The sequence below is a fragment of the Cyrtonyx montezumae genome, unplaced genomic scaffold (assembly GCF_038088225.1).
Source record: "Cyrtonyx montezumae isolate F1298 unplaced genomic scaffold, pur_monq_1.0 scaffold_32, whole genome shotgun sequence".
Lineage (NCBI taxonomy): Eukaryota > Metazoa > Chordata > Aves > Galliformes > Odontophoridae > Cyrtonyx > Cyrtonyx montezumae.
The window spans coordinates 1,563,700-1,580,438 of record NW_027072037.1 but is presented as its reverse complement, the minus strand read 5'-3'; the positions used below and the strand labels follow the sequence as shown (position 1 = coordinate 1,580,438).

General features: G+C 54.2%; 1 protein-coding gene across 1 annotated transcript; it reads right to left on the bottom strand.

The window, feature by feature from the left end:
- Window positions 1-100: 100 nt before the first annotated feature.
- Window positions 101-16,285, bottom strand: ZBTB47 (zinc finger and BTB domain containing 47). Its single transcript, XM_065744952.1, has 6 exons — window positions 16,140-16,285; window positions 7,207-8,577; window positions 3,759-3,906; window positions 2,953-3,068; window positions 2,418-2,562; window positions 101-2,154 (listed from the first exon to the last, which is right to left on the bottom strand). Exons 1-6 carry the CDS (start codon window positions 16,140-16,142, stop codon window positions 1,799-1,801), a joined length of 2,139 nt encoding a protein of 712 aa, XP_065601024.1. The 5' UTR covers window positions 16,143-16,285; the 3' UTR covers window positions 101-1,798.
- Window positions 16,286-16,739: the final 454 nt, after the last annotated feature.

Here is a 16,739-nt window from a genome sequence, read left to right as displayed (position 1 = left end):
TTCCCATGCCCAGTTCAGCAGATGTGCACAAGTGCATTGCTCATTTGGCCCAGCAGACAAAGCACCGAGCCTTCCTGCACAGCCAGGTGTGGCTCAACAATCTGATACCTCCCAGACAGAGGTGCAACCAACAAAGAGCTCCTGCAGCCCACCCAACATCCCCTCTCTCCCCAACCCTCCAAAAAACCTTCTCACTGCCTCCTCTGCAACCTCGACAACATCCACATACATCTGCAGAGCTCCCCTGGGCAGCAAGGGATCTCCCACACCTGGGCTGGCACCTCTCTGCCTATGCTGGAGGCTCTGCAGCTCCTGTAGTGCTCCCCAAACCAACCTACAACAGAGACACTCTACCAGGCAGAGATCATGGAATCATGATCAGAGCAACATGTGGCATCCCAAGGCAAACTGCAGCAGCAAGAGACCTGGATTGGACCCCCAGCATTCAACAAGAAGGCAACAGCAAAGCCTTCACAGGATTACAGCTCCTCTCTTACTCAAGACCACAGTTCTTCTCCACTGGCATGAATAAGTGAAATCAAAGGCCAGCTGGGAGATCGCAGGGAGAGGAACACACAGGGTGGCCAAAGTGGTACTAATCCACACCACGGGGCATCATCAAGCCAAACACAGCCTTCTCTGGCACAGCTTGGGCACACTAGTCCCTTCTGGTCCCTGTAAGGGACTGCTGACCCTACAGGGTGGTGAAACTTGGTAGAGCGAAGTGGGCTTTCCTGACATGGCAAGAAAAAGGTCCTGCCTCCACTCTAATGCTTGGGATGAGACCCAACGGCTCCCAGCCAACACCTGGAGCTCACCCACAGGTCAGGTTTATTCAGATTGTTAAGGCACTATTCTGGGCTGAAACTGCTGAGGACCGGTTGCATCCCACTCCTCCAACCTGGTGCCATCTCACTGGTCCCGAGGCCATCCCAGCTCTCCCAAAACCACCCTACAAACTCTGGAGTTTCTCCAGAAATCCAGCTGTCAACGGGATGAGAAGGGCACCCTAAAGATGAAGGGGCAGCTGGCTGCCCATGCCCCCAAAACACAGCACCGGTGTTGTGCTTTTGTCTATTGGAGAGAAAAACCTGCACTGGGGGAGGAAGATGAGGAGAGGGCCGCTGACAAAGCCAGATGATGACCTCCAGTGGGGACCCCTACTCTGCTGCATGCCACCAGGAAGCTAACACACCTCAGCTCTTGGGGAAAGAGCCTGATTGAAAGACCAGCTTTACAGTACAGGGATTCGAGCACCACTAGTGGGATTCCAGCTGGCACCCTGGATGGCACAGCATCGCATCCCTCTGAGCCCCACCAACCTCTTGACGTGGAGAAGAATGCAATGCACGGTGACAGGGCAACCAGGAAGGGTTGGGATGAGCTGGGGATGGAGCTGATGGAGCCTGCATCACCTTGCTGGGTCAAACCTTTGTCTCCCAGTGGGAAAAATGCCTTGAGAGAGGCTTCTCTTCCCCGTTATCCCTACAATGGTGAGTGCTGGTGGAAGGCTGCCAGGGCGCTCCACTGCCAAGACGAAATGGAGAGTGATGTCTTTTATCTGCACCCTTGTGGACAGTCCCCCCTCCTCCACATCCACACTCCTTGAGGACGTCCTCCTGCTCCCACTCTCCACAGAGAAAGGCTTTGTGGGTAAAAAAAAGAAAAAAAAAAAAGAAAAAAAAAAGTAACACCAAAACAACCCCAAAACGAGGAGGAATGGGGTAGAGAGCAAGCAAAGCCACGTCTCCCCGGGTGCTTCGAAAGGGCAGTTTCTGTCTGTGCAGGGGGAGGGCACCTAGTTGTTATTTGAATTTATCCTCCCTGCAGGAAACAGGGGAGGAGGGGGTGGTAGGTGAGGAGGAGGAGGGAGGGTCTGTGGCAGGGGAGGAAGCAGAGGCAACGGGGAGACGCCTGGGGGCAGCGGGGCCGGGCTGGCAGCAGGCTGGGGGATGGCTGTGTCCGAAGCCAAGGGGTTGCTGACACGGAAGCATTTCTCCTTGTGGGCTTTCAGCATGTTGGAGAAGCGGAAGCGTTGGCCACAGACGTCGCAGGGGTAGGGCTTCTCGCCCGTGTGGGTGCGGCGGTGCCTCTTCATGTTGGGGCGGCTGGTGAAGCTCTTCCCGCAGATCTCGCAGATGTAGGGCTTCTCACCTGGGTTTTCGGTGGGGGAAAAAGGTTGAGAAGCAGCACTGGATCCTTCCTTCATCCCCACAGAATCACCGATTCATTAAGGCTGGAAAAGACCTCTAAGATCAACAAGTCCAACCCCAACCCATCCCCACCATGCCTACCAACCACGTCCCTCGGTGCCACACCTATACATTCCTTGATAACCATCTCAAGCCCCCATCCCAATTGCCCCTCCCATCCCAACTGCCCCTCCCATCCCATCCTGGCAAGCTGGGAGCTCTCACCCGTGTGCGTCTTCATGTGCTCATCGAAGTACTGCTTCATGTTGAAGTCCTTGCCACACCACTGGCACATGAACTGCTTGTGGCCGATGTGGATGCTCATGTGGGAGCGCAGCTGGTACTTGTACTGGAAACGCTCGTTGCAGTTCTGCAGTGGGGTGGAGGAGTGGTTGATAAATGACTTTTGGGGTTGCTGAGACAAGCTGCGGGTGCCCCATCTCTGGAGGTGCCCAAGGCCAGGTTGGATGGGGCCTCCGGGCAGCCTGATCTGGTAGGGGGCACCCAGCCCATGGGGGTGGTTGTGGAATTGGATGATCATTAAAGTCCCTTCCAACCCAAGCCAGTTTATGATTCTACAAAAGCCTCACCCTGGGGTTGGTGAGGCCTTCAGGCAGGAATGCAAAGCACGGGAAAGTTGGGAAACACCCAAACAGCACAAAGTGCTGTGAACTGCAGGACACTTCCCCAGATCAGCACTTTTGTCCCCATTTTTGAGGAAGCGAGGCACAGGGGATGCAGGGAGGAGAAGGGATCTCACCTCACACTTGAATGGCTTCTCCCCAGAGTGCTGCAGGGAATGCACCTTGAGGGACATGCTGCGCTTGAAGGACTTCCCACAGGTCTCGCAGGTAAAGGGCATGTCCTTGGTGTGAGCTGCAGGAGAGGGGAGCAGTGTCACACATCCTCCCCATGCATTGGCCTTCGGTGGTCCCAAAACTGACACCCAACCTCGGACAACCCAAAGACATCATCCCAAGAAGAGGTGCAGTAGCACCATGGCACCAACGAGCGTGTTTCAGGGCTCACCACTGACCTACCCTCCATTATACAACCCAGTGTGAGCCACTGCCTGACAAAAACAAAAAAAAACCAAAAAAAACCCCCTTATTTTTGCTCTTTTTTATTGCCTGTGAGCACAGAGATGTGGCTGTTGCTGCCATCTGTGATTTGCTTTTCAAAGCGCAGTGCCGCCACAGGCTCATCCTCTTTTTACAAGGGAAGGATGGTTACACTTCAAACCTTGCTTTGATCACTTCTGATGTCTCTCTTTTTTTTCCTGGTTAAATAGAATAATTGAGATTTCCTGGTGCCACGCCTGCTCTGCAGCAGAGAACTGCTCCAAAAGCATCAACACAGAGCAGACACACGCTCAGCATTCACCACCCAGCACTGCAGGATAAAAAAAAAAGCCACATTTCTTGGTGAGAAAGCTCACCAAGTGCTAGCCCAGCCCTAAATTCCCAACATAGCAGCAATAGAAAAATACCTTTCATCACCAAAACCCCCACATCAGCACCCCTAATGAGATCCCCCCTAACGAGGGCCGGTGCTTCCCGCACTCACCAACCATGTGTTTGCGCACGTGGGCCATGGTGTAGAACTTCTTCTCGCAGATCTCACAAGAGAACTTCTTCTCAGCATAGCCATGGACGATCTTGTTGTGCTCATGGAGTGACCAGAGCTTCTTGAAGCCCTTCCCACACGTCACACACTGCAACGAGAGAGGGGCTGGGCAGGGAGGCAGGGGAACGTACCGAGGCATTGCCGGAATTTGGGTTTTGTTTCGGCTGTTGAAAGACAACATCATCACAAAACCTGATGCTAACGGAGTGACAAGCGAGGTCGCTACACACTTTTGTGGCTTCAAAAGCTCCAAAACTCAAAATTTCTACCCATTGGCTGGGGTGATGCCTTTCCAAGGAAGGGTGCGGCCCTTCGGCAATGGATGGATGAGACCTGCAAAGCTCACGCACCGTGGTCTTATTCCCAGCTGGGGATTTCATGCTTGCACACACTGAAGACCTCACATTCCCTCCAAAAAACCCATTATCTTAGCATTAGAAGTCTGCAAGGGGTGTAATTAAAAAGAGAAGCCCAAACTAGGGCAGCATGACTTCAGTCTTCAGGAAGTTCCCCAGCACTGATTTCTCTGAAAATAGGTATTCACCTCAAAAATTCTATTAGTATCCACGAATTGTGAAAATGCCCACGAATCCCCTCAAAAACATTAATATCCACTAATTCAGAAAACAGTCATTAATGGAACAAAATAGACCCCAAACTGGTTCACTCAAGTAACAGAGTGACAGGACGTGACAATGTTAGGCACCAACAAAGTCTCCTCCTGGGAATCACAGTAAAGGTTTGCTCCTCCTCCACCAAGCTCAGTGCTTCTCAGAAAGAAGCTGCAACCTGTGCCTCCACAAATGGCTTTTCACCTCTGACATGGGCCGTGGTCGGCTTTCCATCACATGCCCACAGCTCAATGAGGCTCAATGAGCTCAACTTATCATCCATGTAGTAGGGAGTGCTGGGAATGGCCTCAACTAGGGCAAAACCCTTTCTGAGTATCAACAGAGAGAGGTGAACCCAACGGAGAGAGGTGAACCCAACGGAGAGAGGTGAACCCAACGGAGAGAGGTGAACCCAACCAGCAGTACACAAGATCAACTTGGAGCAGGGGGCAATGGAAAGCACTGCACAGCCTTGCTCTGCTGGGGCAGCCTTCATCTCTCCGTGTGCTCATCCTCTTCTTGTCCTACTGGGCTCAGAACATCTCCTTGCAGGTGTGCTGTGAGCAATAGCTGATGCCAAGGAGGCATCTGGCAACAGAACAGCCAAGCGGTGTCAGCAAATTCACACGGGCTGCCTCGACCTTCTCCTCCCACCCAGGGGAAGAGATGCTCATGGATGGGCTTCTTCCACATTTTGCACTGAATGAGGCTGCAGTACCATTGAGAATATACCGTTATGTCATGTTGTCATAGTGTCTCTCTATCTATCTTTATATTTAGGTGCCTGGAAGGCAAAATGAGGGTCAAAGAGACACTCGACTTCTGCATCCTGGCAGGTCTGAATTTCAGCACGAGCAGTCCTCTGAGTTTTACTGGCTCTAAGTAAATATTTCTACAGATCAGAGCAGTTTTATCTCTGCTTTAAGAGACGTTTTGGGACCAACTTCCACATTCTCCACTTAAAATGAAAAAGGCTGCAGGGAAATATTAAAATTAAAGACAGAGAAAGGAGATGTAGGAAAGCTCCCAGCTGGGACCATGCAGCCCCGAGGGCAGAGCCCTGTGCCCTCAGGCAAAGGACAAGGCAAGCCATCAAATAAATTCTGGCAAGAGAAGAGGAGGTTCACACTGGAGCAGGTCAAGAGAGATTTTGGGAACAACGTGACAAAGCAAAGAGTGAATTCTTACTCAGGCAGCAGGGCAAGAAAGCTGCCACGGGGTCATGGATGTCAACAGGAAACGTCCACAGGGAGCAAAGCTGCAGTGTGGGAGTGAGAGCCCTCAAGGGTGAGATCTGAGGACAAATCAGCAATAGATTTTAGACAATAAGGTAAGAGGGACGGTCCTTCCACGGACACAGTTAAAAACTGTCCACACAGAGATCAAAAAAATTCCCTTTTCCAACCAGGCTTAATTCCACGGTATCCTGATAAAGTTATTGTCAGCGTAAAGAGAGTGAATTTTGCTGCTAATCTAAAATGCCTGACTAAGTGAGAGGTAACGAGCCAAGCCTTCCACAGAGGGAGGTCAGCACAGGGGCAGCTGTGGTTCACCCTATCCCAAAATGACACAGAAAAAGGGAATAAAAAGGGAGGAGGGAAAAAAGCAATGAGGTGTCAGCACTCACTGGTAGCCCCAGGAAAGCAGCAGAACGGACTGAAGAAACGCCCTGGGAAAATCTCCTCACAATTGCTTTGTGATGGGCTCTGATCCACCCACCACCACCACGCAAGAGGCATCGGGCACAGATTCACTGGTCCCGGTCCAGTGGCTGCAGTCATCCCAAAGAAGCAGCCATCAGCACTGGGAGTTATTTGGAAAGACACCCCAAAGGGCTTCGTCACCCATTTTGTTTGGGATGCAAGCACTGTAGGGCTGCTACAGCACCCAGGTTGTGTCTCCTTTGCCTAGGAAGGGTGCAAAATCCCTTAAAATCCCATTGTTTGGTGGGAAGGATTATTCGGTGTGAAGCTCTCTAGAAGACTTTGCTTCTTTTTATTAACAGTCTTGTGCAGACCCGTTCAGTGGGGATTAGAAGACAAGTCTGCAGGAATGTGCAGCTTTGCTGCTCAATGAGGACGCCTGCCTACCTCCCCAAAACTGCACTGAACTAATGGAGGCAATGTGCACATGCAGATGAGGATCCCATTAGTGTAAGGCAAAGGACATACAGTCCCTGAGCCACGCACAGATGTCAAGTGAGTTTGGAAATGTGCTAAATATGTGAGCTAAAGAGCACAAAAGGCAGATTAAAACCACTTACTTATGTCAGCAATTCTTCAAATCAAGCTAAATTGGTTTAAGCCTGGGTGGAACCGACTGGAGTGCGTCTCCATTAGGGGGCTTGCAGTGTTTTATCCAGATTAAGTGGATAAACTCAAAGGAAAACTACTCCTCCCAGACCACCCTGCGTTTCTACCTGGTTGGCCAAGGGGAAGACATTGTCTGTCAGCACTAATCCTCTGGTCCCATGACACCATAGGAACCCTCTAAGCTTGAAGACAAGTCACAGGAGAAGCAAGATTCCCACCAGTCCACCACATCTATCCACAACATCCAAAGTATTATCTGTACACAAGCCCATGCTATGATGTCTCTGCGTGGGCTGTTCTCCCCATTGGGATGTCCTGTCATGGTGGGACATCCTTCTCTTTGGTGGGATGAACCACCTCAGTAGGACGTCCCATCACAGTAGGATCTCCCTCCCTCGCAGGATGCCCCATCATGGTGTGATGTCCCTCCCCTCGTGGGGATGCTGCTGGGGCTGGCTGGCTCACCTGGATGTTCTTCTCACAGTCAGTCTGATGGTGCAGCAGCAGCTCACTCTCCAGCAGGAAGCGTTTGCCACACTTGTCACAGATCTGCATGCGGCTGTGCGTGACGTTCATGTGCTTCTCCAGGTACCAGCGGTTGTTGAAGACCCGGGGACACTTCTTGCATGGGTAGTGCTGCTTCTCCTCCAGTTTCACCTTCTGGCCCAGCCCGTCTTGCTCCTTCTTTCTCTTCCTCCCTCGCTGACCTTCCTCTTCCTCCTCTTCCTCCTCTTCCGTCTTGGCCATCTCCTGGGACCTGGTGGCCATGGCAGATTTGGTGGCTTTGGATGCTCGGCTTCCTCTGCGGGTCTGCCCACTCTTTTCCCTTTTCATCTCTGATGCGTCTTCATCGTCATCCTCCTCCTCCTCTTCTTCTGTCGTCTCTTCCAGGTCTTCCTCCTCGCTGTGCTCCTCCTCTTCCTCCTCACCCACCTCCGCATCCTCCTCCTCTTCCTCCTCCTCGTCCCCTTCCTCGTTCTCCTCCTCCCCATCCTCCTCTGTGTCACGTCCATCACCATCAGGCCTCCCCATCACAGCCGCCTCGCTGGCGGCCGCCTTGCCCTCCATGCCCTTGGAGACATTGAGAGTCTGGTTGTTGAGGTTCACCTCCACGATGATCTGCTCCCGGTTGTAGGAGCCCTGGCTGTCCAAGTCCTCCTCGGATTCCTCACCCTCCATCTTGCAGACAGCACCTGGACCACCGTCCTTCTCCTCCTTGTAGTACTGCTTGCCCTGTCCTGGTGGCAGCGGCCCAGCACCCGCCCCGTCCTCCACCCGCACCGAGTAGGGGTCAGTGCCCTCCCGGGCGTAGATTTTGGGGTGAGGGGTGTCCACCTCCTGCTTGATCTCACAGTAATACGGCGGAGGGCCAGCACAACCCTCTGCGGGCAGAGCCATGTCAGCAGCCAGGCTGAGCGAGCGCGTGTCCAGCAGGTCCTGGCAGGAGGACGCGATGTTGTTCATCTGCAGCACGGCGGCCGCGTTCAGCACGTCCTGCACATTGCAGGCGTTGACGAGGAGCTTGGAGGTGTAGATGAAATTGAGGATCTGCTGGAGGCCCTGAGACGTGAGGGCCTCCAGGGAGAGCTCCACGCGTTGCAGCTGCTTGTTTTGGGTGAAGAGGGAGTGGAAGAACTGGCTGTAGGCTGCCAGGACCCCCTTGTGCGCCGGGAAGATGCTCTTGTGCTGCACCAGCACGATGTCCACGTCGCACAGGTCCGGCTGAAAGAGGCGCTGCTCGTTCAGTCTGTCCATCAAACACGTGAAGTGGAGGGCTACATCCTCCACCAGGGAGTACTCGGCTGAAGGGTAGTCAGTTGTCTTTTCGACTATCAGCTGTGGGCAAGAAGGAAATGAAACTTGTTCAGAAAGGCTCTTTCCTCAGGAAAAAAACTTGCCCAGCCATGCCACCCATCCCTGTCCACCTGTCCCAGGTGAGAGATGACAACCAAGAGGCTCCACCTCCAGACTAAGTCTGGGGACACCAGCCAAGAAATTCCATCTCAGGGCATCAAGCAAGAGGCTCTACCACCAGCTCCAGCTTGGAGTTGCCAACCTAAACGCTCCACCATCAGACTAAGCTCGGGGACACCAGCCAAGAAGTTCCTTCTGGGCGACACGAACCAAGAGGCTCTACCACCAGGTCCAGCTTAGAGATGCCAATCAAAACGCTCCACCATCAGAACAAACTTAGGGAGAGCAACCAAAGAGCTCCACGACTACGCTCAGCTTTGGAGATGCCACCAAAAAATCCCCGCCATCATTAAGCCCAGCTTGGAGGTGACAATCAAAAAGATCACCACGGCCACCTCACAATGTGGCAGAGGCCAAAGCCTCCACACACACGGACAGAAGATGTCACACAGAACACAGGCACTTCGATACACCCTCAGCCTCCTGAATCAGATGGGATGGGGGCTGCAGTGGGGACATTCATCAGTTCCAGGCAATGCATGAGATGCCTTCCACCAAGCTAGAAGAAACTTAGGATTTCAAACATTCCTACTCCTACAACACAATTACATAAAACCCCACAATATTTGGGTTATGCTCATAGAAAGCAGCCCCTGGGCTGCATCTCCTACCCCTCTTCCCCCCATGAGGCCAGAGGTGAACCCATGGGCACTTCCCATCACCCCACTCCATGCCAAGCAAATTCCTGGTTGAGCATATGCCCCTTAAAAGCAATTACTGAATTACTCCACGTGCTCTGACTCATGTTGGCAGGATTCACCAGGATGATTTATGCCCCCATTTATTTATTTTTTTTTCAAACTTCCATCTTATAGCTGCCTGGGGAAAGGCAGCACCCAAAAAAACGCAAGCCTGGGAATGCTGCAAGCACTGGGGCTGCTGCCCAGTGATTTAACTCTACCTGCGAGTGCTTTTGCAGGGCACAGACCCCAGGATCCTCATCCACTGTCCCACAGGGACCTAAACTTTTCTTCCCCTTGTCTACCATGCTGAGAACCCAAGAGAAGCAGCATGGATGGATATGGCCCTGTGAACACACTCTGTCCTGCCATGGGCTGTGAGAAGAGCTGGGACACAGTGCAGTGACGGAGGGGCAGTGCTTAATCCTGCATCCCCTGCACCAGAAGACTTTCCTAGCTGACACTTTTTTCTGGGACAAATGGCAGTTCTTGATGAACTGAGTGATTCCAGCAAGACACATTTTGTCTTGTTTTGGTGGGGTTTTTTTTTGCGAGCCAAAGGCAAAAACATACCAGAAAAAAATGCTCAAATAACAAAGAAGGGTGTTTTCTTCTTTTGTTTTTCTCAACAAACAAAACCCCTCCTCCACCCTGCTAAAATTTTTCATTTTCCTCTGAATTTCTGTTCTGCAATCAGCCAGCTCAGCAACACAGCAGCCCTGGCACAGGGCAGTCCCAGCAAACACTCATGTCCTTGAGAAAAAGAGGAAAATGCGGATCTGCTCCCAGCTGTGCAGCAGAACAAGGAGGTGGGAAAGGCATTTGTGGGGGATATTTTTGTTATAAAATGCTGTACCCCACCTGGTACAGCCATTCATCCACCTACCAACCAAACACCCATCCATCTACCAACCAACCATCCGGACAGCCACACACCTACCCATCTGTCCATCCACCCACCTGTCCATCTACCAACCAACCATCCATGCCCCTATTCATCCATCCATCCAAGACCAAATCCATCCACCCATTCACCCTCCCCTCCATCCGTCCATTCACTCTCCCATCGATCCATCCGTGCCTCCATCCATCCATCCACACTCCCATCCATCCATGCCCCAATCCATCCACCCACCCCTCCATCCACACCCCCATCCATCCATCCATGCCCAAATCCATCTGTCCATTCATCCTTCCATCCATCCATGCCCCCATCCATCCCTCCATCCATCCACCCACCCCTCCATCCACTCCCCCATCCATCCATCCATCCATCCCCAAATCCATCCAGACAGCCATCCATGCCCCTATCCATCCATCCATTCACCCTCCCACTCCTCCATCCATGCCACCCATCCATCCATCCACCTCTCCATCCACGACCCAATCCACCCATCCATTCACCCTGCCATCCAATCACACCCCCATCCCTCCATCCATCCATCATCCCTCCCTCCACCTTTCCACCCATCCACCCATCATCCCTCTGCTTTCTAACCCTTGTGACTGCCAAGGACATGTCAACGGAAGGAACTGGGACGGCTCAGCTCCTCCGAATGAATTGAAAAAAAAAAAAAAAGATGATATAATGAAAATCACTGCGAACGCTGAAGAAACAGCAAAGCTTTCAACCAAGCGGTTTGCTGCCTGCCAGCGACTCTCCCGCCCTGATCTCACCCCCCCAAAAAAAGCCCTACATTTGGGTTTTTCCTCCAGCCCTCCCAACACCTCGGTGCACCTCCCTTTGCTCCCGATACACGACGCCGTGAGTCCACCAGAGGTGTGCAGGTGGAAAAACGGGCTCCATACAGCGGAAGCGGAGTCCTCTGCACAGCATCGCCTCTGCTGCAGCCCAGCCTGGAAAACAAACGTTGGCTTTTTGCTCTGGATTGAGGCATTTTTGGCAAAAAGGGGCTGACCCCTCACCCAGCGTCGGGTCCTGCCAGGCAGCTCTAATCAGTCCCAGCAGCGGCGAGGACAATGCGTGTCTTGGCCATGTCCCGCCAGTGACTTCAGCCCGGACTTGTCAGCAGGAGGGTTTGCTTTTTATTGCTATCAGATGCTTTCGTGCTCTTGCCCGGAACCAGAGTCCCAGCCAAGCCCTGAGCTGCATCAGAGAGGCACCCACGGGGGTCACATCCCCACTTCACCCCCAAACATTCCCTCCAGAGCTGCATCAGCACAGGGGATCAACCTCCGCAGCCCCTTCCCATGTGCTAACCCTGAACACATACACATTTTAATTAAAAAAAAAATAATAATATTTTTGCTTTTTTCTGCCATCACCGCCTGGGCTCACTGGCAGCTCGTACTGCTTTGGTTTAGTTTTGCAAGAGGCTCAAAGCGCTGGGAAGAATCCACATTTTGTGTCCCCATCTTCATCTCCACCCCTACCTTCATCCCCAATCCCACCTCCATCTCAACCTCAACCCCAACCGCATCTCCAAACCCAATCTCAACCCCCCTCTCCAAACCCAATCTCAATCCCAACCTCATCTCCCAATTCCAACCCTAACCCCAACCCCAACTCCAACTACAATCTCAACCCCAACCCCATCCCCAACTCCAATCCCAACCCCAACTCCAATCCCAACCCCAACTCCAACCCCATCTCCAATCTCAACTCCCAACCCCATCCCTGTGTCCGATCCCCATCTCCAACCCCAATCTCAACCCCATCTCCATCCCCGTGTCCGACCCCATCTCCCATCTCCAGTCCTGTCCCCATCTCCAATCTCCAGCCCCACTGCCATCCCCGCCCCTTTCTCCAATCCCCACCTGCAGTCCCCATCCCCAACCCTGTCTCCATCTCCAATCTCCACCTCTATCTCCAATCCCCAACCCCTTCCCAGCCCCCTCCCTGCCTCCACCCTCATCCCCATCCCAGGCTGCGGGTCCCACCGGGTTCCCCCGTTCCGCTGGACACTCACACCTCCTCCTTTTCCCAAACTCTCCCAGCCAACCAAAGCCACCACCAAACCTCTGCCTCCCCCAGCACCAAGCAGAGCTCTGCTGGGATTGTTCGAAAGCAGCGTGGCCGTGATCTCCCCACCCCGCTGGGCCAGCCGGCGCCTGCAGCCACCCCCCCCCCGCGCCGACACTTCCCTCCAGCTCTATTTTAAGAGCATTTCCAACCAGCACTGCCAAAGCCCCATCCCGAATCAGCCCGTGGGGAGGATGCTGGGGGCAAGCGGGGCCCGCTGTGCTCGCACGCTGCGATATTGTTTCTATTCCTCCTATTTTTTTTTGTCCACAAGCCCCCCCGTTTCCTTCCCCTTTCCCTTCAAAGAAACCCCACTGCTGCCCCCCCCAGCAGCAGGATACGGGCAGAGATAAGGGCGACGTGGGAAGCACGGGTGATGCTCACTTCACCCCCTCCCCCATCCTCCTCCTCCTCCTCCTCCTCGAAGGGATCTTTCACTCCCTCCCGTGCGATCTGCTTTTTGGTCTCATTGGCAGCTGAACCAACGCTGACCTTCGATGTTCGACCGCATGAAGGAAGAGCGCTTTGCTCAGCGGGTCCGGATGCTGCTTCGTTAGCAATAATTAGAAGGACTTTACCTGGCGTAGGGGACCTGCTGTGGCAGGGGGGTTGGACTCGATGATCTCTTGAGGTCCCTTCCAACCCCTATGATTCGGTGATAATTAACACCCCTCCCCCGCCCGCGGTGCCACAGAGAGGGACGGCACTACAATCATACAACACAGAAGTGCCACCAAAAAGCCAAGGAACGTCCCCCAAAAGCCATAAAAACCACCCAAGCCTCAGAACTGAGGCAACAAAAACACCACCACGAACCCAAGGGACCGCTGGGATCTGGGGCACGGCCGTGCACACAAACCCTGCGTTGGAGGAAGGCTTCCACATCGCGCCCTTCCCCTCCTCCTCCCTTCGCCAGCACCCTGGAAAAGCAACAGAGAGCCCAACTCCAGCACCCCGAACGTGGGGGTGCTCTGGGGTGCGAGGTGGGGAAGGTGCAAAGGGTTTGGGCCCATCCCTTTGGGCCTCAAATCGGAGCTGCCCCTATTTGTGAAGGATGGAGCTCCACGCGGGTGGTGGATGTATCCGTGAGCGCAATGCTCCGAGTGCAGGGCATCAGGCACCCCAAAAAAAAAAAAAAAAAGACCTCTGTGCCACCCCAACCGAGTCTGGGATTCTGGGGGGCAGCCGAAGACTTTTCCAGGCTCACTTTCCCTTCTTTGGGGACTGTTTGTTTATTTTCCTGGAAGCCAGCACCCACACTGCCAAGGAGCAACGTGGAAAGCCAGCAGGGGGACTGTGCCCAGAGAAGGGATCGGGGATGGCTCATTCCCCATCCCTGGGCCCCGTGCAGCCTCCGGGTGGAGGGGCCTCTGCACAGGGGAGGCAGAGCTGCTGCTTAAGGGCTGGTTGTGTTCGGGCTCTTTTATTATTATTATTATTATTACACTTTGGTTTTTTTTTTTGAGCTTTTTTCTGCTTTTTCTTTTGTGTGTAGAGCCACAAAGCCACAGCGATGCCACAGCTCCGGGCACGGCCGTCACCCACTCCTGTCCAGAGATGATGCTCTTTCGGGGCACAATGAGTATGGGATGTATCCCTCTAGGATGAGAACTCACCAGGGTAATGCTCTGTGCCACCGAGCACGTGGCCCTGAGGGGAGAGAGATGGGCAGTGGGGATGCACACTCATAAATCCACCACCTCTGCCTGAGAAAAACAAGAGGAAGGAGGATGAAGGGAGGAAATGAGGACAAAACCCGGTGCTCACCTCCCTGGCCGGGCTGTGGGCCAAGCTGCTGCACCAGGAGCTGGATCCAGCACTGCCCTGCCCAGCGTGAGATGCTGGCATGAGGGGCTCAGGGACACAACCACGGTATGGGGATGGGGAGTGCACGAGCATCCCCACCGTGGGACCCCATCCCCAGCCCTGCGCAGAGATCTCCACAAATCCCACTCGAATGGATGCTCCCACGTGGGAGGAGTAGGGCAGGAGGATGGCAACATCATCTTTCCCATCACTGGGGTGGCACCAAAGCTCCTCATCCCTCACAGGAGCCTTCCCCAGAGCCAACCCGACCTCGTAAGCATCCTCTGCCATCCAACGCTGCTCATACACGGGCCCAGACCACACAGCAGCCCAACTGGCCCCGAATCCCAACCACAGCCTTGCCACCAGGGCTCCTCCAGTCCCTCTGTCCTCCCATGGAGGCACTGTGCTGTAATTAAACCTCCTGTCCATCCCACGTGTGCTGACACCACCTCCGTCCCGACCCCGTACCCAAACTCATCCCGGGCTGCACCACCACAAGACTCCAAATGTCCCCGACAAGAGACAGCTGGGCTGTAGGGCTGTAGTTCACACCAGGTCACACCAACTGATGAGGGACATGGGGACAAGACCCCAAATGTCCCTGACAAGAGACACTGGGGCTGACCCCACAGCCCCCATGGGGCGATCCATCGCTGCCAGTAGGAGAAAAATAGAGAGATATATTGCACTAGGGGCTGGGAACAAGACCCCAGCAGAGCCAAAATGACCTCAATAAGGGAGACTGGGGATGGCCCTACAGCCCCAGTGGGGTGACCCATCACCGTGTGCTGCCACTAGGAGGAAAAGGAGGGGAGGAGGGGGGGGGAAGATGCACTGGGCAACGGGACAACGAGCGTGTACCAACACCGGGGCACCGCAGCAGCATCCCAACCCCATCCCCATCACTACATCCACTGCGGGTGACCCCGTGCTGCTGTCACAGGCACAGAGCCATGGGTTGGTCCGTCCCACAACTGCACACTTTCAGGGATGGAGGTGCCTGAAGCATCCTAAGGGACATTCCCCCCCCCCCCCCTCCACCTTCAGTTCAAGGTTGTTTGGTGCAGGTCAAATCTTGCCCCCACCCCAAAAATATCAAATACATAACTGTTGGCTAAAATAGGTCACCCGTGCAATGTGCCTCCTCGGCACGGTCTTATTTTTTTTTCTAGCAGCGTGCACGGGGATGTGGTTTTCTGCAGGGGGTGTCCCCCCACCCTCCCAGCTCCCCACCTAAAGGCACTGCTGGGTGCCCCCAGCACCACTGGGATCACTGGGAAAGGGAAAGTGGGGGGGGGGGAGGGGGGGGTGTCACACAGCCCGGAGGAATTAAGCAAAATGAAGGAGTCATCCGGGAAACAAGAAAGGCTGCACAATGCCAAGGGATCCTCCGGCCCTGGGTGAGCAACGGGCACCCAAACTTTACTCGTCCCCCCCCCCCCCAGTGTTCCCAGTGCCCCCCACGCACCCACCACCGAGCACAGTGCCCTATAGGACAGAGGACATGGGGCCGGGAGGAGGGGGGGGGGGGGGGCAGGCAAGCAGTGCACCCCCGTGCAGATCTGGGCCTGTGCATCACACCGGGGGGGGGGGGGGGGGCACAAGGAAATAATGACATTAATTATCACTATTGCAAACGTACACAAATGAGGGCCCCGCGCACTGTCGTCGTCCCCCCACTTTACACCCCGTAAGTGCAGCCCCCGCCGCATTCCCCCCCCCCCACACACACACACTCCATAAGGATGCAGCCCACCCCATCCCCCAACTCCCCCCCCCCCCCCCCAAAAAGGGATTTTTGGGGTAAGTTTCGGGAGGGCCTCTGCAAAGTCAGCAAAGGGGAGGAGAAGGAAAGGGGGGGGGGGGGGGGCAGAAGGGGAAAGGCACAGAAATATTAAAGGGGAAAAGGGAAGAAGGGTTTGGGGGGGGGTGGGGGGGGGTGCAGGCTGTACCATTTTGATGCAAAGATCTCCGCGCGGAGTCCCGGTGCTCCTCCGCCTTTCGGGGGTTTGTGCTCTCCATGTAAAACAGCCGAGCTGCGGGCTTGGGTGGCTGCTGCCGGGGAGGAAGGCTCGTCTGCTGGTTTTGGTTTTTTTTTCCTCTTGGTTTTGTTGTCTTTCTTTTTGTTGTTGTTGTTGTTGTCTTTTTTTTTTTTTTTTTTTGGCTTTTTTTGGTCTTTTTTTTTTTTTTTTGCGATTTTTTTTTTTTTTTTTTTTGTTTCCGCTTCTTTATGGTGAGGGGGGGGGGGGGGAGGGAGGGATGGGGGTGGAAATTACCGCGCTGCCAGCTCCGCTTGCATCCCCTCGGTCCTTCTTTTTTCCTTTCTTTTTTTTTTTTTTTCTTTCCTCCCCCCCCCTCTCCTCTTCCCTTTTCTTCTCCTTCCTCCCCTCCTTCCTTCTCCTTCCCCTCCTCCCTCGCTCCTTCACCTCATCCTGCCCATCGCCATGTTCGCCCCTTTTAGGAAGACGGAGGAATGCGGAGCGGCGGCGGCTGGGGCTGCCAAGAGCCCGAGGGCCGCTGATTGGAGACTCCGCATCAGATGGGGCCGCGGC

What these genes read in the sequence shown, in the direction of transcription:
- ZBTB47 (XM_065744952.1), bottom strand. An exon ending in ACTGTGAGAAGAACATCCAG is followed by an intron (nt 3,907 to 7,206) that starts GTGAGCCAGCCA and finishes CTCTCGTTGCAG; the next exon opens with TGTGTGACGTGTGGGAAGGG. An exon ending in CGTGCGCAAACACATGGTTG is followed by an intron (nt 3,069 to 3,758) that starts GTGAGTGCGGGA and finishes CCTCTCCTGCAG; the next exon opens with CTCACACCAAGGACATGCCC.